Source organism: Peromyscus leucopus, chromosome 23 (assembly GCF_004664715.2).
Source record: "Peromyscus leucopus breed LL Stock chromosome 23, UCI_PerLeu_2.1, whole genome shotgun sequence".
NCBI lineage: Eukaryota > Metazoa > Chordata > Mammalia > Rodentia > Cricetidae > Peromyscus > Peromyscus leucopus.
Genome location: NC_051082.1, coordinates 36516377 through 36543501, shown reverse-complemented (window position 1 = coordinate 36543501; position 27125 = coordinate 36516377). Strand labels below are relative to the sequence as shown.

Genomic DNA, 27125 nt, shown 5'->3' with positions numbered 1-27125 from the left:
AAACTGGGTCATAGGTCAGGATAAACTTCAACACTTTGTGTAGGGAGGATAAAGGAGACATATGCTGTAGATAAGAATGGTTCTCTCAGGAGATATGACTTATTCTTGTCTCTTTCTCCTAATAAAGACATTAGCATACTTGGGGTTCCCAAGATGAACCTTAGATGGTGATAGCCCTGCCTGTTCCAGGAAGCCAGATGCTCAATACACATGATTCCTTTGTGCTGACTCTCATCTCTTAAGCGTTGGATCTGACTGACATACTTTTCTGTTGCCATGATAAAAAAATTCCCAGACAGAAAGCAATGTAGGGATAGAATGGTTTATTTTGGCTTATTGTTCCAAAGGGATAGAGTTCATCATGGTTGTAGAGACACAGCAACAGGCAGGGAAAGGTAAACCAACACAATGGTGATCAACCCAGAATTTTATTCAGGAAGAAAGCTGAAAATACGGGTCAGAACCATAATCTCAACCAAAGAAACTGTAGGCACAGGGGACAAGGTAGAAAAGTAGAGTCCAGATCTATTGTTAAGAGCCCAATATCCACAGAAAGGCAGAAGGAACTGAAATGAATGTACTTCAAGTTTGACTAAGTGATAAATAGGTTGGACAAACAATGGTCATGTGGTGGGCAGATTTCACCTAGAGCAGGGAGATGCAGGCTTCTTGCAGATCCAGAATTTCTCCAAGGAACAAATGTTATCATTCCATCCATTATCTGAAAACTCTGCACAGTCTTCATCGTAAACGTTGTTGGGCTCCCCTCGAGCCCAATATTGGCTGAAATTGAAAATCCCCAAACATCATGAGTCTCTGTCCCAGCCTCTACTGTCACTGTATCTAACTTCCGACACCGAAGTGCTAAAGTATTGGTGCGAGAAACCCTCATTCTACAAAACAGAATCAAGAGACTTCAAATTATGGAACCGATGCAGTTTTATCTTTGGTTTTGCAGAATCATGTGTCAGCTGGACCAAAGGCAAAAAAAATGGCTCCCATGCAACTTGATGCAAAGCAGTGGTTTTTATATTCCTTACTATATTTTTTGTCCCCCTTTATTCCTCAATGGCTAAGTTCTTCAGCAGGGAACAATCTTCCCAGCATCTAGAATAGCTTCCTTCTCAAATTCCCCATTCTATTGAGTCAGGACACACACCTTGTCTAACAAAAACACTAGGACCTGAGATTCCCTCCCCACCCTCCCTGTCACATGGACTCAGTCACATAGCAGCTTCCTGTCACTCTCTAACCCTAATCTAAACTTAGACTCCTGACAAGCAAGTGCCAGCTGGGGAATCTGGGGCCCAGTGTTTCCTGCTTGTCTGTGATTCTTTGATGATCTCTATCATGCCTCATACTGAAAATGGAACATTATGACATCTCAGAGCCCACTGACATCCCAAACCAGCCTGGTTTATAATCTCCCATGTTTCTTTCCATGGACAAGAGAACGGCCTTGGCCTCCTTCCTTCCACCTGTTTCTTTTCATGTTCTCATGGTATGTGGCAGTTCCTTCGTAGCTCACATGACATCATGGATCTTTAAGTATGACAAGCTGTATGTTTGTTTGTTTGTTTGTTTGTCTGTTTTGAGACAGGGTTTCTCTGTGTTGCTTTGTAGCCTGTCCTGGATCTTGCTCTGCATACCACCAGGCTGGCCTTGAACTCACAGAGATCTGCTTGCCTTTGCCTCCTGAGTGCTGGGACTAAGGACATGTGCCACCACTACCCTGTGACAAGCTGTATTTTTAAGGCAACCATACTCCTGTATTTAGATTCTCTTAGTACCCTGAACTGGATCATTCATTGCCTCAGAACTAAACCTTTTGAGCACAAAAAATCTCCATTTTCATTGTTTCAGGTGTTTCTGCTTGCAAAATCCATCTCAATTGGTCTTGGTGGACAGTTCACATTTCCTTTTAGGAGAAGTTGGGGAGTGTCATTGGATCTTCCCCTGAGTTTCCACTCCCCTGTGATTAAGAACTATTCACACATCCCTAGGGAAGAATTTCTGCAATATCTACCACAGAACAGGTGCTGGAACTGAAAAATCATATCCATTTATCCATCCCAATAATCTGATGTCATGTTAGGAATCTGAGGAACACATAGAAACCATAACTATTTCTTGGAGCATAGTTTCACCCCCGACACACTGTATTACCTCCATTTCAGCGGTGAATTATCCAACCACACCCATTTGCCTTCCTGTTTTATGTCCGACAGCCCCATCCAGACATAGCCTATCTTCTTAGAGGTCCGCTGCAGGAAGCTCTGGAGAGGAAGGGGAAGCCATGATGGGCTCTGCCATCATTTCCTACCTTGGTCCATAGTTCTGCTTACAGTCTGACCCTCAGCTTTCTAGTGCAGCAACAAACACACACGTATGTTTAGATATCCCTCACACGCTTTACACGCACACATCCACAGCACAGATATGACGATCAGGCCAGACCTCACACAGGCTCTCTCTGGGACAGAGGGTTAAGAAGCAGTGTGTGCTGTGACTTGACAGATCCTAATGTTTGGCATCTGGCTCTCCTTCGTCGCATATCCTTTGTTGAACTAAAACAATGTGACATGAAACTTGCTCTCAGCTTCCCAAACTTATAGAAGTCTGGTGTTTCCTAGGTTCTGGACATCTCTAGGGATTATCTCTTCAGAATAATAAACTCTGTGTGCGTGCATGCGTGCATGCATGTGTGTCTCTCTGTGTGTGTGTGTGCATATGAAGGTTTGTGTGTGTGTGTGTGTGTGTGTGTGTGTGTGTGTGTGTGTGTGTGTGTAGGTTAGTGGATAACTTGTAGGCATTGGTTCTCTTCCTACCCTGCAGTAACAAGCACTGTTACCCACTGATCCACCTTCCAGGCTCCAGGTCAAGATTTGAACAGCAGTGGAAGTCTTGTTACACTGGCCAGCACTCCAGAAGTGTCCCCTTCATGTTAAGTGTTCCCTAGAGCAAGCATCCATGTTACCACTTGTGTTGACACACATGCACATTCTTGGACCAGCCCTTCTCTGTCCACAGTCCTGATATCTCCCCTGTTCATGTGTAGTGATGAAGACTTCTCTGAAAAATTCTACCTAGCTCGAGCCATGCCCACACCTGTGCAAAGCCCCAGCTCAACACACCTGCTCCTCATGACTCTTGATGACAACAAGTTGGGCTCCCACTTCCTCACAGGCGAACATAGAGTCCTTCCAGTTCTGTTGGAATGTGGAGAAGAAGTAACAGTTTCCTTGGAAGAGAGTCCAGTCCCAGGGGCAGGGGCGGCACAGGCGGTCTGTGGGGAGGTGAGTCAGGTTAAACACACAGTGGTCTCCATGTACGTGGATCAGTCCAGCCTTTAGGTATTCAAGAGTTGTCACCCTCTCTGGAAACTGCACATGGGGAACCATGTTCCTCTATGTTTTGTAGTGTGTGTGGTATTCTTGTGTGTACGCATGTGTGTATGTGCACTGTTCTGTGTGTGCTAGTGGAGGCCAGATTGAATGTTGGAAGTCTTCCTCCATTGCCATTTATATATTTTGGTTTTTTGAGACAGGGTTTCTCTGTAGCTTTGGAGCCTGTCCTGGACTAGCTCTGTAGACCAGGCTGGCCTTGAACTCACAGAATCCACATGCCTCTGCCTCCCAAGTGCTGGGATTACAGGCATGTGCCACCACCACCCAGTCCTGCCCTGTATTTTTTAATTCTTATATATATGAAACAGCAAAAATAAAAGAAAAAGACCTTCAATTTCAGGGAAAAGCATGTGAGGACTTATAAACAATGGAAAGAAATTATGTAATTGTACCTTAGCAAGAAATTTAAATTAAAATATCTATTATTTATTTATTTTTGAACATTTGACACACACAGACAAGATCTTTTTGTCATGCTTTTAAGAATATTATTTAATTAGAACATTTCTCCCTTCCCTTCATCCTTCAAAACCCTCTGATGTATCCCTCTCCACTCCTCTTGGAGTTCATGACCTTTGTAACCTGACTATTATTGCATGCACATCTGTATGCAGTCATGCACATCTGTATGCAGTCATGCACATCTGTATGCAGTCATGCACATCTGTATGCAGTCATGCACATCTGTATGCAGTCATGCACATCTGTATGCAGTCAATATCTTTTGATCAAATCCCCGCCCCCCTGCCCTCCCTTCAGAAGCACCCAACCACTTGACCTTGCCGACTTCATGAATTGTTGCTTTAGCCTGAGTCAAACTAGTACTGCCAGCCAGTGTGTCTGTCCTTCCTTCCTTCCTTCCTTCCTTCCCTTCCTTCCTCCCTCCTCCTTCCTTCCTTCCTTCCTTCCTTCCTTCCTTCTATTTATGTGTTTACTTATTCTGTATCTCTCTCTTTCCTTCCTGTCTTATGTTTGAGACTGGTTCTCTCACTGAACCTAGAGCTCCCTGTTTTAGCCAGACTATCAGGTGAGTTCTGGAATCTGCCTGTCTCCCCAACACCCCTGAATAGCAGGCATGTGTGACTATGCTCAGCTTCTGTGTGGGTGTGAGCAATCCAAACCCAGGTACTCATGATTGTCAAGAAAGCACTTTATTTGCTGAGCTATATCCCCAGGCACAGTCATTTCCCTCTTAAATTCCTGGGTCTGTCCCCTCCAGGGTAACCCAGGAGCCATGGCCACCTCACATAAGCACAGAGAATAGCAGGGACATTAAATATCAGAACAGTCAGGACTCTGGTTTAATTGAAGATGTTCTGTGTGCATGGCCCTTATGTCTAGTGACTGCCATCCTTAATGTTACTCTGTGTTCCCATTCAATGGATAGAGAAACTGAGGGACTGGAGGCTCAGTCTCTGAAGTCACTTCATACCACATGGAAACCTTTTCATACTCTTGGAAATCCATTTTCTGGTCACACACCTAGTCCAGCCTTCAGTTGGTCCAGTTCCTGGTGGATGTCTTGCTTTACCTGCTGCTGCTCATGCTCCTGGGAGCTAGAAACGTCAGAGCCTATGCCAAGAGAGTGAAGATGAAAACATTAAATGCTGATAGATGTAAGAGAGGAAGCCACTTCCTACTTTTAAAGAACAACTTGTTTAAAATATTTTACATTGGTATAGATTTTAGTTTATTGATACAAACTTGAAGTATAAATTTTAGTTTATTGATACAAACTTGAAGTTAATTTTGTTATACTGTATATATATATATATATATTTCTACTCTTGTTTGAGGTATTATGTTTATGTAACTCATTTAAAATTGTAATGGATAATTAAAAATACATTAATAATTAGTCATCTATGATAATCATATCTGTAGCCATGTTAGTTAAGTCTTCTAGGTATACATAGATATATTTCAGATAGATAGGTAATCTTCAAACACTTCATAGACCTAGAGAATATGGCATTTAAATAAGTTAAAATTCTGTTGACGTGAGACACAATTGCTCCTGGCTGCACCAATTGATCCCGAGAGAATGTTGGGCTTCTAAGACATTTCCATTTGGAAGTTTGTCTTTTTGGCACAAAATGGCCTACTGGGCAAAGAACTGCCCTTGCCTTGATGTCTGACAGTACAAATATAATGCTGTCCTTTCTGGACAAGTGGGACACAAGGAAAGTGACCACTGTACTCTGCCAAGACAGGGTAAGATGGTCTCTCAGAATTCCTGCTTCTAAAATTGTCTGTCAGATACTCTAGGCCTGTAGCCAATTTAAATGAACCAACAATGCTGAGAAACATTAGGTGACTGTCCAGACTGCCAGCTGTCTTGGTCTACTTTTGCAAGATTCCCGAAAGTTGCTTGCATCCATCTACCATTTCTCAGGTACCATTATGTTCCTTCTCAGATCTTTAATGTGATTGAAAACTAGATAGTTGTAATTTCCTCAGTTATGATAAAAGATAAGTTAGATATAAAACCTTAAACTCATAAATATAAGATAGATAGGACATCTTCTTTAATATTGTAACTATAATTCTTGCTCGGTAATTGTTTTGTTATATGTAATTTTACCATGTTAAAGTTAAAACCTTCCTTTTTAAAAAAAGAAAAAAAAGGGAAGTGCTGTGGATATTGTTATATATAAATAAAACACTGATGGCCAGTGACCAGGCAGGAAGTAGGTTGCCAGGCAGGAAGTAGGTGGGACAAGGAGAGAGGAGAATTCTGGGAAGCGGAAGGCTGAGTGGTGAGACACTGCAGCCACCGCCAGGATAAGCAGCATGTAAAGATGCCAGTAAGCCACCAGCCACGTGGCAAGGTATAGATTTATAAAAATGGGTTAATTGAAGATAAAAGAACAGTTAGCAAGAAGCCTGCCATGGCCATACAGTTTATAAGTGAAAAAAAAAAAGAGAGAGAGAGAGAGAGGAAGCCACTGCTTAAGGAAAGGAGCTGACCCCAACTCCCCCTTCAGGAGTTAGCTCTGTTAGAAGGGCTTCAAGACTATGCCCCAGCCTCTGTTTTGGAAAGAAAACATTACTATATGAAAACAATGTAACAGGTCCCTAAAACAAGAGAGAGGCTTCCCCTTAACACCGGGAAGAGTTTCTAGTAAGAGTAAGAGAATAGCTTTCTCCACAGGATGACAGATGACGGGACAGGACCAGAGCAGCCTTCAGAGAAGTTCCCCAAACAAGGGAAAGATCTGACTTTTACACTTCCAGGGAGTCGCAGGAGTTTCACCTTTCACCCCACATGATTCGTTCAGCATAGCATAGGTGACAAAGAGCACAGAGGGGCCGGGTACATGCACTGGAGGCTGTCAAGTCACACAGAAGCTTTTTAACTCTCTGACCCAGAAAAGGAGGGCTGCTAGGAGTTAGGTCTGATTGCGTCAGGCTGTGGGATCCAGACTTTAAAGTGACCAGAAGCTCTCAGTACTAACCAGGGAAGTCCCTTCTTGCAGTAAGTTGTGATTGACATAGAGACTCACGTTGTCTCAATGTGCAAAGGATAAGATCCTCTGGAGATGGGATCACAGGTGGGATTCTCTAACACGAACCCTGCCCCAGGAGCTCAGGGATCATCATGAAGGGGTCAGAGAGACTGTGGCAGCCAGAGGCAGTGGAGGCTGGCTGTAGAACTGTCTCCTGGACCCCACAGGCCTGATGCTCATGTGGACTCACAGTGCTGTGACTGCAGTTCAAACCTGCTCAGCTAAGCCAGAAAACATCCAAAACAGATGGAGAAGGGACCCATGAATCCCCAACCCTAGGTGAGGAACTGTTAGCAACTGATGGCTGCTGTGGGAGGGTCTCTTACCATCTGCCCCTAGAGGCTACCCATACTCCAGAAGCTGGTCTTACACCCGTGTCTCTGTAGAGCAGTAACTGGATTTGGTGGACTATAAAAATGAAGGAGCACATGGAGTTGGGAGGAAAAAGTGCTGGAGCACAGGGGAGGAATTGGAGGGCAGGGAGGACGTAGTGGACTTGATCAAAACATTATATTCATGTATGAAATTTGCAAATAATAATATTTAAAGGCCAGCCAGACCATGATCTAACTAACATGTATTGGGTCCACAGGAACATCATGCTCAAGTCCCATCATCTTATTTGAATCTGTCTCATTGACGATGAGGAATCATGGTGCCCAGGGAAGCATGAACCACAGGACAAATGGAGTCACATCGCCCTCCTGAGACTACTTCCTTCCTGCTGCACAGGAGTCTTGAGATGACCCATGACTCGTTCCTAGGAGGCATGTAAGACCACAGTCACAGATCCTGTGTCCCCTGCACCCCAAGCTTAAAGGTTAGATCAGAAAGCCCCAATCTGGAAGTTTCCTGACCTTTGACAAGGACAGCCACGAGGAGAGCGGCCAAGAGCACCAGGGAGATGAGCTGCAGTATGGTAGCGGACCAATGGCAGTCCTGACGCTCTGAGGAAAGAAAGTCGAGTGGTCCTGCAGGCCCTTGTCCCTGCCACACGCTGAACCAGGGAGAGCCTAGACCCTCTTCTGCTTCCTGAACACAGGATTGTAGACACTCAGTCACCATTTCCCACTGCCTGGGTTTTCCTGTCCATCATCTGCCACATGAGCATCAGAAGTCTGATTCCAGCCTCAGCTATCCCAGGACCTTGCATTTCAATCATCCCATTCCAAACTTACTGGCAACAATAACAATGATCCTCAGGCCCACCACTCCATGAACCAGGAGATCAGTTTCCAGATGCCACTTGCACAGAAGCAGAACTTCAGACCCAGCTCTACTTCTTATGATAGGGAATTCAGCATCCTCCTTTACCCCACAGGATTGAGGATTCCTGTTTCCCAGTATGCACCTCTCCTAAACAGGGCTCCTCTTTGTAGACACCACTCCTTCAGGACACAGGAGGTCAGAATCACCCTTCACCTCTCTAAGACCAGGAATGAAATACTCAACCTCCTCCCTGTAGGAGCCAGGAATACAGCCTCCAGCCCTCACTTCTTCAGGACAGCAGAGTCTAGACCATCAGCTCTGCCTTGACAGGCCTCAGGATTCCAGGTTTTCAGAATCAATGTTCTTAGAACTCAGGACGCTAGAGCCCAGCCTCCTCTTCTCCAGTGTCCAGGAATCAAGTCCTCAAGTGTTCATCTCCTCAAGACCCAGCTTTCCAACTTCACATCCTCAATTCCCCAGACAAAAGGATATAGACCTGCAGTCCCAACCATCCCAGGACCCAGGGATCCACAACCCAGTCTCCCTGCCCCCAGTACTGAAGACTCCCCGCTCTGTCCTATCCTCAGTACCTTGCAAACCCTTGTCTGCTTCAGAAACTCTTGAAGCCATGAACAGGGTCTAGTCCAATGCTTCTTAGAAATAGCTGGTGCTCCTGATCACAAGCTCCGTCACTGAACAGTTGTATCATCTGTCAGAGCTTGAACAGGCTGAGACCTGAGCTGCCCCTCCTGACTCTTCCCTGAGCAACCTGCGTCCTAGCTCAGCCTCACCCGGGGAGCACAGATGTTTCTCCCTCTCTTCCTTGGAGTCGCCCATGGTCCTTGCCGTCCAACAGTGTGCAGAAATCTGGAGCCCGGTTTGCCTTTGCCACTCTCTTTCCACACTCCTCTAACCTATTCTCAACCAGGAAGAGAAAAGGAGAAGTGGTGACGGTCAGCAGATGAGCTACAGGAAGGAGGCTGAGGATCAACAGAGGATGAAATGGACAAGCTCCGGGGATTTCAGGGAGATGACGATGTTTAGAAGCCCAGAGTCAAAAGCATTGGTCCATTCTTAGCAGGACCAATCTCTTGATGCCTTTAACAAAAATATCCCATTCAGGTATAGTACTCCTGGGATCTACACAAAGGTCTCTGTATCCTACTACAGAGGTACCTAACCATCCATGTTCATTGCTTCTGGACTCACAATAGCCAGGAAACGAAAGCAACCAAGATGCCTATCGACTAATAACTGGGTAATGGTAATGGTTTTACACATCCCTATACATATAATTATTCCTATTGACTTTCATGTTTATTTTAATGTCTTTTGTGAGTGCAGATGACTGTGTATAAATGCAGCCTTGGGAAATAGAGACAGTATATTCCTACAGCATGCTTCCTAGAAAGACTGGCCATCTGGGTGAGTTCTGGGTCTGATTGACAGACCATGCCTTGGGGAATAAAGTACAAGAACAGTCAAAGATGATTCCCAATATCAACCTCAGGCCTCCACATGCACCTGGCACTCCAAATACCACTGCCAGACACATGCAAAATGCAAATGTCATACACATATATGCACACCCTCCCTGCCAATGTATTAAAATGAAAAATTTTAAACTTACAAAATAAGCCTGATTAGTTACATATCCTGAACCTATAGTGAAGATCAGGAAGGACTTTCCTCACTCTCCCTGAAACCTAATCTTAACTGTCCCCAGAGTTTGTTGCCTTTTTTGCCAATGTCCTCATTCATGGCAGTTTCTAGTAATTGACACTGGCACTAAATCATGTCCATTTACATCTGTTTATTCATTGCAATGAGAATAACCTAGAATATAGAAACTGATACAGCTTCATGTTGTCCCCACACCAGGCAGAAGAGTTCTCTTCATCTTTTAGGGGTTCAACTAATGTGAAACTAGGTCCATGGTTTTGAGGGATAAAGGATAAAGAATGAGACTGTATCAAGCTGAGTTGGAGTTTCTTAAAAATGAATGGTGGTTGGAAGAGATGGCTCAGAGGGTAGAGTCTTGCTGTAAAGCCTGACCGTGGATTGATCCTGGGTCTCACATGGTGAAAGGAGGGAAGGATCTCCCACAAGTTCTCTCCTGACCTTCACACACTCCCCATGACATGTGCACATTCACACACAAGCAGGCACACACACAAGAAATAAGTGAGTGAGTGGATGAATGAATGTAACAATGATAGAAAGTAGAAATGTGCCCAAGGAATAAAAAGTCACACCCCAGAGCTTCTTGAATATTCTTATCTAAGTATTTTAACAGGCACTGTAGCATTTTGAAACTTTTTGAATTTCATTCCTTTTCAGGATTCTTGAGTTTCTTTCAAAAACTTTCTTGTCTGCTAACTTGTGAATTTGCCTTTTATGATTCTTGTTTCCTTTCCGTTAGTGACTTTGAACTCTGTTGACTGTAAGCTAACTCCTGCCTAGATTGTCCACAGTGAGGCAGAGGTGGTGACCAGACACTGGGGATGAGCTGCCTGCTGCTGCCTCTGCTTTTTCTGCTGCCTCTGCTACTTCTGGACGGGCATCCCCTTCAGAGTCAGGACTGGAAATGATTCCTTTAGATCTCCATCCTTCAAACACATACCTTTAAAGTAATTTTAAAATTGAGATTATAATATAGTTCCATCATTTTTCCCTTTCCTGTTTCCCTCTAAACCCTACCATATATTCCCCTTGATCATTTCAGATTCACCTAAATACATGAATATAACCTGCCCAGTCTGTATGATGTTTCTTGTGTGTATAGTTTCATGGCTGACAATTTCATCTTGGATAACCAATTGGTGAACTCTTCACTGGAGAAGACATTTCTGCTCTCAGTATTCATTAGTTGCCTGTAGTACTTCGTTCAGGGTTAAGATCTCATGATCTTTCCCTGATGCACTTTGGCATGTCTCTTGTTTTGTACCTGTTGAGCTCATGTTTAGGTGGTCATGTTGTTGAGACTTTAAGGTATAACTTCTGACATCACTAGGAGACATAACCTCACAGCAAACTCCCTCTCCTTCTGTCTCATACAATATTTATGGCCTTCTTCCACAATGTTCCCTAAGCTCTAGGTCTAAGTTTTATGCTGTTGATGTATCCATTGGAACTGTTCTCCATAACTATGCTTTTTAATTGGTGTGGCTTCTTTCATGGTCAATGTCTATTTCATTGAGAACATTCCTTGACAAGGGGTGAGAACTCTATGTACATGTGGATATAAGAACAGATGATGAGAGTGTAGTTAGGGATTATGATGATTTAGTTGAGTTTTGGTTGTGGTTTTTCCTCCAAGATATAGGACATCTCTAGCCATGGGTAGTTGGATAAGTTTCCAATACCAGGCATGGTTTCTCTCTTTTGGAGGGCTCTCAAGTCCAATCAGAGAGCTGTTGGTTGTTGCCAAGGAATTAATGCCACTACTGCTCTCTTTAGTGTTATCATGCCATGTTGTTCATTGTTGTGGTTCATAGGCAAATGCTATATTTTTAAACATTTTTTTATTGAAAATAGATTCTTTGACATTCTGTGACCCTCTCCCCAGCCATTGAAGACCCAGGGACCATGCAGCTGCCTCTTCTCCCACCCCCTCACCAAGAAAACAAACCCCTCAGACACCAGAGACTACCAGACTCATAAGCCCACCCTGTACCAATTGGGAATAGCTGCCATCTGAGACACAGAATCCATCAGCACTGATTGGACCAAGAGCCCAGATTTGACCAAGACTTCCTATTACGACCAACAGTATCAATCGGACCAAGAGAGACTCCCTCAGACACAGACAACACTTGCACAGAGTAGAGGAAGAGATGGATAGATACCAGTGCAAAAATACAGTCAACAACATAAAGACCAATATGGCACCATCAAAACCTAGTGGTTCTACATCAGTAAGACCTGAATATCCCAATGCAGAAGAAACACAAGAAATAGACCTTAAAAATTACCCTAAGATGATGATAGAGGCCTTTAAAGAGGAAATGAAAAAATTCCTTAAAGAAATTGAAGAAAAAACAAACAAAAGTTGGAAGAAATCAATAAATCCCTTAAAGAAAACCAAGAAAAAGCTATTAGACACTTGAAGGAAACAGGCCAAGATTTGAAAATGGAAATAGAGGCAATAAAGAAGACTCAAACTGAGGGAATATTGGAAGTGGAAAATCTGAACAGGAACTATAGATGCAAGCATAACCAACAGAATACAAGAGATGGAAGAGAGAATCTCTGGCATCGAAGATACAATAGAGGAAACAGATTCATTAGTCAAAGAAAACACTAAAGTCAAAAAAGTCATAACATAAAACATCCAGAAAATCTTGGACACCATGAGAAGACCAAAACTAAGAATAATAAGGATAGAAGAAGGAGAAGAATACCAACTCAAAGGCACAGAAAATAAATTTTGATTTCAACAAAATCATAGAAGAAAACTTTCCCAATCTAAAGAAGGAAATGCCTATGAAGATACAAGAAGCTTACAGAACACCAAATAGACTGGTTCCAAAAAAAAAGTCCCCTCTCCACGTAATAATCAAACCACTAAACATACAGAATAAAGAATAAATATTAAGAGCTGCAAAGGAAAAGGACAAACAACATATAAAGACAGACCCATCAGAATAACACCTGACTTCTCAATGGAGATTCAGAAAGCCAGAAGGTCCTGGACAGATATTATGTAGACATTAAGAGAACATGGATTCCAAACCAGACTATTATACCCAGCAAAACTCTCAATTGCCATAGACAGAGTAAACAAAATATTCCATGATAAAACCAGATTTGAAAAATACCTATCCATAAATCCAGCACTAGAAGGAAAATTCCAACCTAAGGAAGTTAGATACACCCATGAAAACACAGGCAATAGATAATCCCACACCAAGAAATACCAACGAAGGAAAACACACAATACTACCACCAAAAAATAACAGGAATTAAAATCATTGGTCATTAATATCCCTGAATATCAAAGGACTAAATTCACCTATAAAAAGACACAGGCTAACAAAAATATATATGAAAACAGGATCCATCCTTCTGCTGCATACAAGAAACACACCTCAACTTCAAAGGCAGACACTGCCTCAGAGCAAAAGGCTGGGAAAAGACTTTCAATCAAATGAACTTAAGAAGCAAGCTGTTGTAGCTATCCTAATATCTAACAAGATAGACTTCAAACTAAAATCAATCAAAACAGATTGGGAAGGACATTACATATTTATCACAGGAAAAATCCACAAAGATGAAGTCTCAATTCTGAACATTTATGCCTCAAATACAAGGGCACCCACACTTGTAAAAAAACATTACTAAAGCTTAAATCACACATCAAACCTCACACACTAGTAGTGGGGGAATTCAACACCCCACACTCCCCACTGGACAGGTCTGCCAGACAGAAATTTAACAGAGAAATAAGAGAACTAACAGATATTATGACTCAAATGGACTTAATAGATATCTACAGAACATTCCACCCTAACACAAAAGAATATACCTTCTTCTCAGCTTGCCATGGAACCTTTTCTAAAATCAACCACATACTCATTCCCAAAGCAAATCTCAACAGATAAAAAAAAATTGGCATAACCTCCTGTATTTTATTGGACCACCATGGCTTAAAGTCAGATTTCAACAACAAAAATTACAGACAGCCTACCATCTCATAGAAACTGAATAATGCCCAAATGAATCACCAAGGCGTCAAGGAAGAAATAAAGAAAGAAATTAAAGATTTCCTAGAATTCAATGAAAATGAAAGTACAATATACCCAAACTTATGGGACACTATGAAAGCAGTGCTAAGAGAAATATTCATAGCACTAAATGCCCATATAAAGAATATGGAAAAATATCACACTAGCGACTTAATACCACACCTGAAAGCTCTAGAACAAAAAGTAGCAAACTCACCCAGGAGGAATCAACACCAGAAAATAATCAAATTGAGGGCTGAAATCATTGAAATAGAAACAAAGAGAACAATACAAAGAATCAATGAAACAAAGAGTTGGTTCTTTGAAAAAAATCAACAAGATAGACAAGTCCTTATCCAAAAGGCAGAGAGACAGCATCCAAATTAACAAAATCAGAAATGAAAAGGGAGACATAACAACAGACAATGAGGAAATCCAGAGAATCATCAGGTCATACTTCAAAAACCTGTACTCCACAAAATTGGAAAATCTGAAATAAATGGACAGTTTTCTGGATAGGTACTACATGCTAAAGTTAAATCAAGAACAAATAAACTATTTAAATAGACCGATAACCACTAAGGAAATAGAAACAGTCATTAAAAGTCTCACAACCAAAAAGAGCCCAGAACCAGATAGTTTCAGTGCAGAATTCTACCAGATTTTCAAAGAAGAGCTAATTCCAATACTCTTCAAATTTGTTCCACACAATATCAACAGAAGAAACCTTACCAAACTCTTCTTATGAGGCTACAGTTACCCTGATACCCAAACCACACAAAGATGCAACAAAGAAGGAGAATTACAGACCAGTCCCCCTCATGAACATTGATGCAAAAATACTCCATAAAATATTAGCAAACTGAATCCAAAACACATTAAAAAATTATCCACCATGACCAAGTAAGCTTCATCCCAGCAATGTAAGGATGGTTCAACATACAAAAATCTGTCAATGTAATACACCATATAAAGAAACTGAAAGAAAAAAACCACATGATCATCTCATTAGATGCTGAAAAGCCTTTGAAAAGATCCTAACACCCCTTCATGATAAAGGTCTTGGAGAGATAAAGAATATAAGGAACATACCTAAACATAATAAAGGCAATTTACAGCAAGCTGACAACCACCATCAAAATAAATGGAGAGAAACTCAAATCAATTCCACTAAAATCAGGAACAAGACAAGGCTGTCCACTCTCCACATATTTATTCAATATAGTACTTCAAGTTCTAGCTAGAGCAATAAGGCAACAAAAGGAGATTCAATAGATCAAAATTGGAAAGGAAGAAGTCAAATTTTCACTATTTGCAGACAATATGATAGTATACACAATTCCCCAAAAATTCTACCAGGGAACTCCTACAGCTGATAAACTCCTTCAGTAATATGGCAGAATACAAGATTAACTCAAAAGTATCAGTAGCCCTCCTATATACAAATGACAAATTGACTGAGAAAGAAATCAGAGATACATCATCCTTTACAATAGCCACAAATAATATAAAATACCTTGGGATAACTATAACTGAGCAAGTGAAGAACCTGTATAATAAGAACTTTAAGTCTCTAAAAAAGAAATAAAATATATCAGAAAATGGAATGATCTCCCACACTCATGGATAGATAGGATTAACATAGTAAAAATGGCCATCTTATCAAAAGCAATCTACATATTTAATGCAATCCTCATCAAAATCCCAACATAATTCTTCACAGACTGGGAAAGAGTAATACTCAACTTCATATGAAAAAACAAAAGACCCAAGATAGCTAAAAGAATCCTGAATAATAAAGCAACTTCTGGAGGCATGATGTTCCCTGACTTCAAGCTCTATTCTACACATGTAGTAATAAAAACAGCTTGGTACTGGCATAAAAACTATCATGTAGACCAATGGAATTGAGTGGAAGACTCTGACATTAATTCACACTCATTTGAACACCTGATTTTTAACAAAGAAGCCAAAACTATACAATGGAAAAAAGAAAGTATCTTCAACAAATGGTGCTGGCATAACTGGATATCAACATATCAAGATTGCAAATAGATCCATATCTATTACCATGCACAAAACTTAAGTCTAGGTGGATCAAAGACCTCAATATAAATCCAGTTACACTGAACTTGATAGAAGAGAAAGTAGGAAGTAGCCTTGAATGCATTGGCACAGGAGACCACTTCCTAAATATAACACCAGTAGCACAGACACTGAGAGCAACAATTAATAAATGAGACCTCTTGAAACTGAGCTTTTGTAGGGCAAAGGACATGGTCAATAAGACAAAATGACAGCCTACAGAATGGGAAAAGATCTTCACCAACCCCACATCTGACAGCGGGCTGATCTCCAAAATATATAAAGAACTCAAGAAACTAGACATCAAAATACCTGATAATTCAATTAGAAAATGGGCTACAGAGCTAGACAGAGTATTCTCAATGGAAGAATCCCAAATGGCTGAAAGCCATTTAAGGAATTGCTCAAAATCCTTAGTCATCAGGGAAATGCAAATCAAAATAACTCTGAGATACCATCTTATACCTGTCAGAATGGCTAAGATCAAAAATACTGAAGAAGACAGCTTATGTTGGAGAGAATGTGGAGCAAGGAGTACACTCCTCCACTATTGGTGGGAATGCAAACATATACAGCCACTTTGGAAATCAGTATGGTGTTTCTCAGAAAATTGGCAATCAATCTTCCTCAAGACCCAGCTATACCACTCTGTGGGCATATACCCAAGGAATGCTCAAGCATACCACAAGGGCACATGCTCAACTATGTTCATAGCAGCATTATTCATAATAGCCAGAACCTGAAAACAACCTAGATGCTCCTCAACTGAAGAATAGATTAAGAAAATGTGACACATATACACAGAGGAGTACTACTCAGCAGAGAAAAACAATGACATCTTGAAATTTGCAGGCAAATGGATGGAACTAGAAAATATCATCCTGAGTGAGGTAATCCAGACTCGGAAGGACAAACATGGTATGTACTCACTCATAAGTGGATACTTGATGTAAAACAAAGCATAACCAGACTGCAACTCATAGCTCCAGGAACGCTAGCTAGCATGGAGGACTATAGGAGGTACACATAAACTGCCCAGTGAAGGAGAAATAGATGAGATCTACATGAGCAAACTGGGAGTGAGGGGGGTAATGGAGGGCAAGAGATGGGGGGTGAGAACATAGGGAAACAGGAGGTTCAAGCTGGAACAGGGACAGAGTGGGAGAGCACAGAAAGAGATATCATGATAAATGCAGACATCATGGGAATAGGGAGAAACAGAGTGCTAGGGAAGTTCCCAGGAATCCACAAGGATGACCCCACCTTAGACTACTGGCAATAGTTGAGAAGGTGCCTGAACTGGCCTACTCTGGTGATCAGATGGCTGAGTACCCTACCTGTCATCATAGAGCCCTTATCCAGTGACTGATGGAAGAAGATGCAGAAATCCACAGCCAGGCATCAAGCCGAGATCCAGGAGTCCAATCAATGAGAGAGAGGAGGGATTCTATGAGCAAGGGACATCAAGATCATGATAGGAAAATGTACAGAGATGACCAGCCAAACTAGTGGACTAGACTAGGCCTTATGCATAGGTGAGACCGTTGTTTAGCTTGAACTGTTTAGGGGGCCCCTGGCAATGGGATCAGGATCCATCCCTGCTTCATTAGTGGTTTTTGGAGCCCAGTACCTGGTGGGACACATTATACAGTCTTGGTTCAGAGGGATCGGCTTGGACCTGCCTCAGCTGAATGTACCAGGCTCTGCTGACTCCTCATGAGAGACTTTGCCTTGAAGAATGTGGGATTGTGAGGTGTGTTGGGGAAGAAACCTGGGGGTGGGTGAAGGCAGCAAAGGGGAATTTGTTGTTGGTATGTAAAATGAATAGAAAATTTCTTAATAATAATAGAAGAAGAAAAAACATTAAATAGATTTTTTTTTTGGTTTGTCGAGACAGGGTTTCTCTGTGTAGCTTTGTGCCTTTCCTAGATCTTGCTCTGTAGACCCAGCTGGCCTCAAACTCACAAAGATCGGCCTGCCTCTGCCTCCCAAGTGCTGGGATTAAAGGCATGTGCCACGACCACCCGGCAAAAATAGATATTTCTATCATGCAATACTTCCTGACCACAGTTTACCTTCCCTTCATTCCTCCCAGCTCTGCCACATCTCCTCTCCACCAATCAACTCCTCTTAAGTTTCATCTTCAAAAAAGAGCAGGCCTCCAAGAGAATACAACCAAACAGGACAAAACCATATATAATAACACAAGGCACAAGCCTTTATTTCTGTTGCTGTGACAAAATACCCCAAGAAAAGGATGTTTATGGAAAGGAAGGGTTATTCAGCTTACAGTTCCTGGTTGCAGTCCATCGTTGTAGGGAAGATAAAGAAATGGGAAATTGAAGTAGCTAGTCACATCCACAGTCAAGATCAGAAAGAGAATGAACATATGCATTGTTACTCAACATGTAGAGAATGGTGCCACTCACAGTGGACTGGATCTTCCCTCATTGATTAATGCTTGTAATCAGGACAATCCCCATAGATACACCTACAGGTAAACCTGATCAAGACGTCCTTAAGACTCTCATCTCAGGTATTTCTAGATTATGTCAAGTTGACAATTAAAAGTAGCCATTTCACAGTCTCTCAGAAATTTACCAACTAAGCAAAGATATAAGAAAGGATGTCTAAAGATCTGGCGTGACTATATTAATATATATATATATATATATTAATATATATAAGACTAAATATAAGACAAATTAAAACCTAAAAACTAACACACCAGAGTTGACTAACTAACTTGTGTCTATCACCTGTATAACTTGCATAACAGCAATGCAACCATGTATACACAACCCTACTTTAGTTCCTTTATACTTTGCATATTGACCTTTTTAAATAATCCCTTTTCTCTCCCTTTCACCAAGATTATAAATTCTAAAGAAAATTGCCTGTGAGTGACAGACATTCTAACTGCTGGTGTGGAGTATTACAGGAAAAGGAAATAGATAAGCCCTGGTCACATGATTGCTTAGTTGGTCATAGTTCTTTAGATCTTCAGATCTCGAACCTGTAACGATCTACAGATCACATCAGAGAACAGGCCAGGGACCTGCTAATCTTGATCTTTTGAAAGTCCTGTAACAGGGGTTGGGGTTGCCTCAAGAGATAATATTGGACCCGAGTTTCCATGAAGAAGGAAGGGTGGGGCCACATTTGTAATCCAGGCACAGTGTGTGTGTGTGTGTGTGTGTGTGTGTGTGTGTGTGTGTGTGTGTGTACAGGAGGGTGACTGGGGCTTTTTGCCTGCCAGTCCAGCTTTAAGTTCAGTTAGAGAGCCAGTCTCAAGGGAATGAGGTGGAATGTGAAAGCACAGGATACCTGACATCCTCCTTTGTCACCTGAGCTGCACTGGTGCATATGTGCATATGCTGCACTGCACACAGACAGGAGAATAATGTTTACATTACTTACAGAGATATAAAAAATGTGTCTGCAGAATTGTAGACACCAACCTAGAAGATGAAGTTCAATTGTGTGATGATTAAATTGTCAGCTTGACACAATCTAGAGTCACCAGGGAATAGTCTCAATGAGGCAGTGTTTAGATCAGGTTGGCCTGTGTCTACGTCAGGGATTGTTTTGATTGCCTTAATTGATGTGGGAAGACCCATCCACTGTGAGTGACACCATTCCCTAAGCAGAGGATCCTGAACTGTGAAAGAGTAGAAAAATAATCTAACTACTGCTATCCATGTGTTTCCTGTTCTGTTCCTGATTATGGCACAGATGTGATGTGATCAATGTAAGCTCATGCTCCTGTAACTTCCCTGATCTTTTGGATTGTAACATAGAAATGTGACCCAAAAAGATCCCTTTTCCCCAGGAAGTTGCTTTTGGAGGATATTTTTTAAAGCAACAGTAAGCCAAACTATCATAAGTTGTCACAAGAATATTAAAGAAGAAGCAAAAACTAATATAAGAAAATGATGATAAAGATATTGAATAGCACATGACCATCCTACCCTCTGTCCCCTGAAGCTCCATTCCTTCCTATAAGGCTAATCTGTCCACCTTAGTTCCCTCAGAAAGCCCTTGTTTGCAGATTTATTTTTCAGATATAAAACTTCCCTCAAAGAAGCCTATATTGTAGGCTGGTACTCAATGCAGCAGCAGTGATCAGAGTTGTTTCTTTAAGAGGTGATTAAATAATAGGGACTTAATTTGTTAAATATATTAGTGCATTGATTAATTTTTTGCTGACTGAGCTGTTATGAGATGGGACCTAGTCGGAGGAAGTAGGTCACTGGGGACATGCATAGATGGTATATCTTTTAATTCTCTTTCCCCTTAGTTTGTGTCTTCCTTTTTTCTTCTTTTAATCTTCTCTGTTCCCACTCTTTATCATCCTCTTTTCATCTATTAATTAAATGTTTAATTATTTGATGATTTCGCACATGCATACACTCTCTTTTGATCAACTCCACCTGTTCCTTCCCTTTCAATACCCTTTATCCCTCCCACCACTTTCCCTCCCAGCTTCATGTGCTTTCTTCTGTTTTTTTAAAAACAAACTGACACCATTTAATGCTTGGCTATATGTGCATGACTTTAGGACCATCAACTAGTGCATGGATAGCTTCTCAGGGACCACAACCCTGAAGAAAACAGACGCTCCCTCCGCCAGTGGCCATCAACTTCACATACATTCTCAGCTAGTATAGGGGCTTCATGATTCCCTCCTGAGTCCAAGACGGGATTTTGTCTGACTTGATCTTGTGGATGCAGTCACAGTTGCTTGAGTTCATGAGTGCAGCCTTTTTCTCATGTTCTGCAGATGATGTTTTGTTGATCCCTGGGCTTTGGATGAGTGTGTGATTCATATGTTCCATTTGGGTCTGAGAACATCAGACTCTTGTTCTCTGAGCATATATCTGCTGTGTGTCTCTATATTAATATTATCTGTTGCTGAAATAAGCTTCTCTGATAAGAGTTGAGAAATACACTAATCCAGAGATAAAAAGTAAGAACTTAATTGGTAAAGACTTCAAGTACTGTAACCCCTAAGTAAATAGAAGTCATTAAAAGAATCCCAACCAAAAAAAAAAAAAAAGCCTAGGACCAGACAGTTTTAAGGAAGAATTCTACAAGACTTTTAAGGAAGAGTTAACACAAATATTCCTCAAATTATTCCACAAAATAGAAATAGAAATAAACATTGCTACATTCATTTTACAATGCCACAGTCACCTTGGTACACAAACCACACAACAATGAAAAAATAAGATAGTTACAGACCAATTTCTCTTATGAACACAGATGTAAAAATACTTGCAAACTGAATCCAAGAACACATCAAAAATATCTACCATGTGTGGTGGTATTGTGTTCCCCAAAATATTGTGTACTCTAATAAATTTATCTGGGGTCAGAGAACAGAAAGCCACTAAATACAAAGGCTAGAAATGGTGGCACTCACACCTTTAATCCTAGCATTCCAGAGATAGAAATCCCTCTGGATCTCTGTGAGTTCAAGCACATGGAAATAGCCAAGCATGGTGACACACACCTTTAATCCCAAAAGCCAGCCTTAATCCAGGATGGTGGTAGAAAGCAGAAAGATATATAAGGCGTGAGGGCCAGAAACTAGAGTATTTTGGCTGGTTAAGCATTCAGGCATTCGAGCAGCAGTTCAGCTGAGACCCATTCCGGATGAGGACTCAGAGGCCTCCAGTCTGAGGAGACAAGACCAGCTGAGGATCCGGCGAGGTGAGATAGCTGTGGCTTGTTCTGTCTCTCTGACCTTCCAGTATTCACCCCAATAACTGGCCTCAGGTTTGATTTTATTAATAAGTACTTTTAAAATTCCTGCTACAACCATGACCAAGTAGGCTTCATCTTAGAGGTGCAGAGATGGTTCAACATACAAAAAAAATCAATCTATGTAATCCACCATATAAACAATATGAAAGAAAAAAACCCACATGATCATCTCATTAGATGTTGAAAAGGCCTTCGATAAAATGCTAACACCCCTTTATAATAAAAGTATTGGAGAGATTGGAGATACAAGGGACATACCTATAGATAATAAAGGTGATTTAAGCAAACCTATAGCTAACATCAAATTAAATGGGGAGAAACTGAAAGCAATTCCACAAAATAGGGAACAAGACAAGGCTGTCTACTCTTCCTATATCTACTCAATATAGTACTTGAAGTCTTAGAGCAATAAGACAACTAAAGGAGATCAAGAGAATACAAATTTGAAAGGAAGAAATCAAAGTATCATTATTTACAGATAATATGATAGTATACATAAACAACCCAAGAATTCTACCAGGGAAGTCCTACAGTGATAAACACCTTCAGCTATGTGGTTGGATAAAAGAGCAGCTCACAAAAACCAGTAGCCCTCCTACGTGCAAATGACAAATGGACTAACAAAGAAACTAGGGGGAAAACACCCTTCATAGTAGCCACAAATAATATAAAATATCTTGGGGTAACTCTAACCAAGCTAGTGAAAGTCCTGTATGACAAAAGTTTCAAGTCTTTAAAGAATGAAATTGAAAAATATGTCAGCAGATGGAAAGATATCCCATGGTCAGAAGGATCAACATAGTAAAAATGGTCAGCCTACCTAAACCAATCTACAGATTCAATGCAATGCCCATCAAAATGTCAACAGAATTCTTTATAGACCTTGAAAGGACAACACTCAGTTTCATAAGGAAAAACAACAACAAAAAACCCAGGATGACTAAAACAATCCTGAGCAATGAAATAACTCCTGGAGGCATCGGCATCCCTATCTCAAGCTGTACTACAGAGCTCTAGTAATAAACACCACATGATATTGGCATAAAACAGACATATTAATCAAAGGAATTGAATCAAGACTTAGACATATATCCATACACCTATGTACACCTGATTTTTGATAAAGAAGCCAGACATATACACTGGGGAAAAAGGCATCACCAAATGGTGCTGATTGAACTGGATGTCTGCATGTAGGAGAATGCAAACAGATCCATGTTGATCACCCTGCACAAAACTCAAGCCTCAGTGGATCAAAGACCTCAACATAAAACTGGATACACTGAACCTGAGAGAAGAGAAAGTGGGGAATACCTTGAATACATTGGCACAGAAAACAGCTTCTCGAACAGAACACCAATAGCATAGATGTTAACATTGACAATTAATAAATGGAACCTCATGAAACTGAAAAGCTTCTGTAAGACAAAGGACACCATCAATAGGACAAAATGGCATCCTAAAGAATGGAAAAGATCTTTACCAACCCCACATCTGAAAGAGGGCTGATTTCTAAAATATATAAAGAACTGAAGAAACTAGACATTAAAAACCCAAATAATCCAATTAAAAAATGGGGGTACAGATCTAAACAGAGAATTCTCAACAGATGAATCTCAAATGGCTGAGAAATACTTAAAGAAATGTTCAACATCCTTAGTAATCAGAGAAATACAAATCAAAATGACTCTGAGATTCCATCTGACACCTGTCAGAATGTCTAAGATCAATAACACAAGTGGTAGTTCATGCTGGTGAAAATGTGGGGCAAGGGAAACACCCCTCCATTGCTGATGGGAGTGCAGACTTGTACAGTCACTATGGAAATTGATATGGCAGTTCCTCCGATAGTTTGAAATCAATCTATCTCAAGACCCAGCTGCTGTGGATATCATTCTATATAAATAAAACACTGATGGCCAGTGAGCAGTCAGGAAGTATAGGTGGGACAAGGAGAGAGGAGAATTGGGGAAACAGGAAGAAGTGGGAGAGACACTGCAGCCATGGCCAGGACAAGCAGCATGTAAAGACGCCGGTAAGCCACCAGCCACGTGGCAAGGTATAGATCTATAAAAATGGGGTTAATTTAAGATATAAGAACAGTTAGCAAGAAGCCTGCCACGGCCATATAGTTTATAAGTATTATAAGCATCTGAGTAATTATTTTATACGTGGATTGTGGGACTGCGGGGCTTGGGGAACCTGGAGAGAAGCCCTCCAGCAACACCAAGCCATACCAATCTTGGGTGTATACCCAAATGGGCGCTCCATCCTACTACAAAGACACATGCTCAACTATGTTTGTAGCAGCTTTATTCATAATAGAAACTGGAAACAACCTAGATGTCCTTCAAATAAAGAATGGACAAAGAAGACCTGGTACATTTACACAATGGGGTATTACTCAGCTGTTTAAAAAAATGACATCATGAAATTCTCAGGCAAAAGGTTGAACTAGAAAAAAGTCACCCTGAGTGAGGTAACTTAGACTCAGAAAAACCAACATGATATGTATTTATTTATAAGTGGATATTAGCTATTAAGTCAATGATATGCATGATACAATCCATAGACACAGATATGGTAAGTAACAAGTGGGGTTCTAAGGGAGGCACATGGATCTCCCTGCAAATGAGAAATAGAATAGATTTTGTGGGTTGACTGAGGCAGGTGGGGATGGGGACAAAAGGGATCAAGTAGGGGGTGGAGAGACAGAGTACTGGGAGAGATGACAGTAATTAGAGAACATTTTGGAGGAGGGTGATATGGAAACCTAGTCCAGTAGAAAATTTCATGATTCTGTGAGAGTGACCCTAGTGAGGACTCCTAGTAATGAGGATACAGAGCCTTGACTGGCTATCCTCTGTAACTAGACAAGGCTTCCAGAGATGAGACTGGGACACAAATCCAGCCACAAAGCCTTTGGCCTACAATCTGTCCTGCCTGAAAAATGTGCTGAGGCAATGGAGGCACAGAACTTGTTGGAGTGGCCAAGCAATGACTGGTCTAATTAGAGGCCTGTGCCATAAGAGGGAGCCCATGTCCAACACTGTGTGGATGACCAGGAACAGGAAGCTGGATAGTGCGGAGACCTAGGATAGAAAAAATAACATGATAACTGATGGTATCCTTATATATTCATAGATTTGTGCCTAACTCAATTATCATTAGAGAGGCATCTGCAGATAGAGCAGATATTGAGCCCCACAGCCAAAAATTAGGCAGAGAGTCAAATTGAAGATCTCCATCAGGTCTCTCACCTTGGAGCTCAGGGAACCCCATGGAAGAGAGTGGGGAAGAAATGTAGAAGTCAGAGGAGTCAACGATGCCAGGAAAACATGGCCCCACAGATTCAATTAAGCAGGGCTCATGGGGACTGAAGAGGCAATCATGGAGCCTACATGGGTTTGAGCTTGGTTCTCTGCATGTTAGGGTTGTTGGCTTTGTGTTTTTGTTGGACTCCTCACAATGACAGTGGGGATGTCACTGACTCTTTCATCTGCTCTTGGGACCTTTTTCCTCTCCCAGCCTTGATATGAGGGTTTGTACCAAGTCTTACTGTATCTTGTATTGGGTAGATATTCCTGGGAGGTCTGCTCTTTTCTTAAGGTAAACAGAGGAGGAGTAGATCTGGGAGGCAGGGGAGAAACTGCAACCCAGAATAAAATAAAAATAATAATAATAATAATGAAAGTTTGCCCTAGGAGAGGAGAAGAATCCACGAGCTCCTCAGTGTCGTGAGGACTAGGCAGAAAGAAGTGGAGACAGACACGCTCTCCCAAGACCATTTGCCCTAGGCTGGGAGAAGAAAACACGGTCCTGCCTGGTGCCTTGAGGGGCCAGGTGGTTAAATGTCATTATGGTGAGCAAATATATGATAGGGTGAGAAAGAGAGAGAGACAGAGACAGAGAGAGAGACAGAATGTTCATGTCCTGTGGAGAGAGGCAGATCTGAAGAGGTGAAGCGGTGAAGAATGGGCTGATGTGCAGGTCTGCTTGCCACTCAGGGCCATGGTGGCATCTGGTCCCGGGCTGTTGCGAAGGGCCATGTCTGTGTGGGCCATGTCTGTGTCTGTGGCCCTACCACGGCCAGTGTCTCCATCAATATCTGTGGCCCTAGTTACCACCTAAGGCAGTGCAGATGCCCAGGATGTGGGCCAATACCTGAGGCAATGTTGATACCTGATGGCCATGCTGTCACCAGGGCCATACAGATTGGGGTGGCCTGTGCTGCCACCTGCAGCCATGTTGACATCCAGGCAAACTGTGGCTAGGAGCCATTTCCGGGTCTGCAGCCCTGCCACAACCAGAGTCTGAGTTGAGGTCCATGGCTCCTGTTGCCATCGAAGGCCATGTGACTGCCCAGGGTCTGGGCCACCACCTGGGAGTTTGCTGAGTACTAAAAGCCTATGGTGTGAACTATATTACAAACTGAGTTGGTTTGAATGGGAACGACCCCTATAGACTCATGTCTTTGAATGCTTGGCCTATAAGGAGAGGCACTATTAGGAGATGTGGCCTTGCTGAAGGAAGTGTGTCACTGTGGAGGTGGGCTTTGAGGTCCCATATACTCAAGCTGCACCCAGTGTGGCACACAGAATCCTGCTGCCTGTGAATCAAGATGCAGAACTCTCAGCTCCTTCTCCAGCACCATGTCTGCCTGCATGTTGCCATGCTTCATTTTCAACATGATAATGGACTAAACCTCTGAAACTGTAAGCCAGCCCCAATTAAGTGTATCCTTTTATTAGAGTTGCCATGGTCATGTTGTCTCATCACAGCAAAAAAAAATCCTAAGACACAAACTTAAGATAAATGCATTTGATTTACGTATTTACCAATTGTGAGTGACAATTGATTTGGTGATTCTTTACATGAAACTTTGGACAGTCTGGAGGAAAATAAGAAAAATTATGCCACTGTTTGGTTGCTTTTAGCATTCTGTATAAATTGAAAAAGGATAGGGGTGAGTTCTGGGATAAAATTAACCAACTTCTATCATCTTAGAATTCTGTGAAGGACAACAAAGAACTTAATGATAAAATTGGCCAACTCCAGATGTGTATACACAGTCTAAAGGTTTCTAAGTGTGCCCTGGAAGAGAATCTTCTCGCCACAGCCACAGAGCTCAAGTTTTAGAAAATCAAACTGAAACCCTAATAAGGTTGGCTGAATTACAATGAAAATTCAAGTTCCAGCTCAGAGGTTGTCAGCATTTAGAGTAATGGGATTAATTCATAAAGAATGGGATTCTACAACTTGGGATGAGGATTTGTGGGAAGGACCCTATTAAAGCTGAGAACTTTGAACCTTCAGATTCTCAAGGGTTTATCTCATCTTGGAAAGTAGAAACCTCAACCCTACTCCTTGAAATATTGCTTTTTAAAAGATCTTTGACTGAAAAAATTAATCCTTCATTG

General features: G+C 41.5%; 1 protein-coding gene across 1 annotated transcript; it reads right to left on the bottom strand.

The window, feature by feature from the left end:
* Positions 1-308: 308 nt before the first annotated feature.
* Positions 309-25952, bottom strand: LOC114683163 (CD209 antigen-like protein C). The gene is made up of 8 exons (XM_028857342.2): positions 25888-25952; positions 8917-9105; positions 8231-8304; positions 7774-7863; positions 4890-4979; positions 3135-3286; positions 2167-2276; positions 309-783 (listed from the first exon to the last, which is right to left on the bottom strand). The coding sequence occupies exons 1-8, from the start codon at positions 25950-25952 to the stop codon at positions 642-644; spliced, it is 912 nt and encodes a 303-aa protein (XP_028713175.1). The 3' UTR covers positions 309-641.
* Positions 25953-27125: the final 1173 nt, after the last annotated feature.

Bases quoted from the DNA above. Each gene is read 5' to 3' on its own strand.
- LOC114683163 (XM_028857342.2), bottom strand. From the start codon at position 25,952: ATGGCTGCAGGTGGCAGCACAGGCCACCCCAATCTGTATGGCCCTGGT. The intron at 9,106-25,887 runs GTATCAACATTG...GTTGATCCTCAG, and splicing joins GGTGACAGCATGGCCATCAG to CCTCCTTCCTGTAGCTCATC. The intron at 3,287-4,889 runs GTGTGTGACCAG...ACCTCCCCACAG, and splicing joins CCAACTGAAGGCTGGACTAG to ACCGCCTGTGCCGCCCCTGC.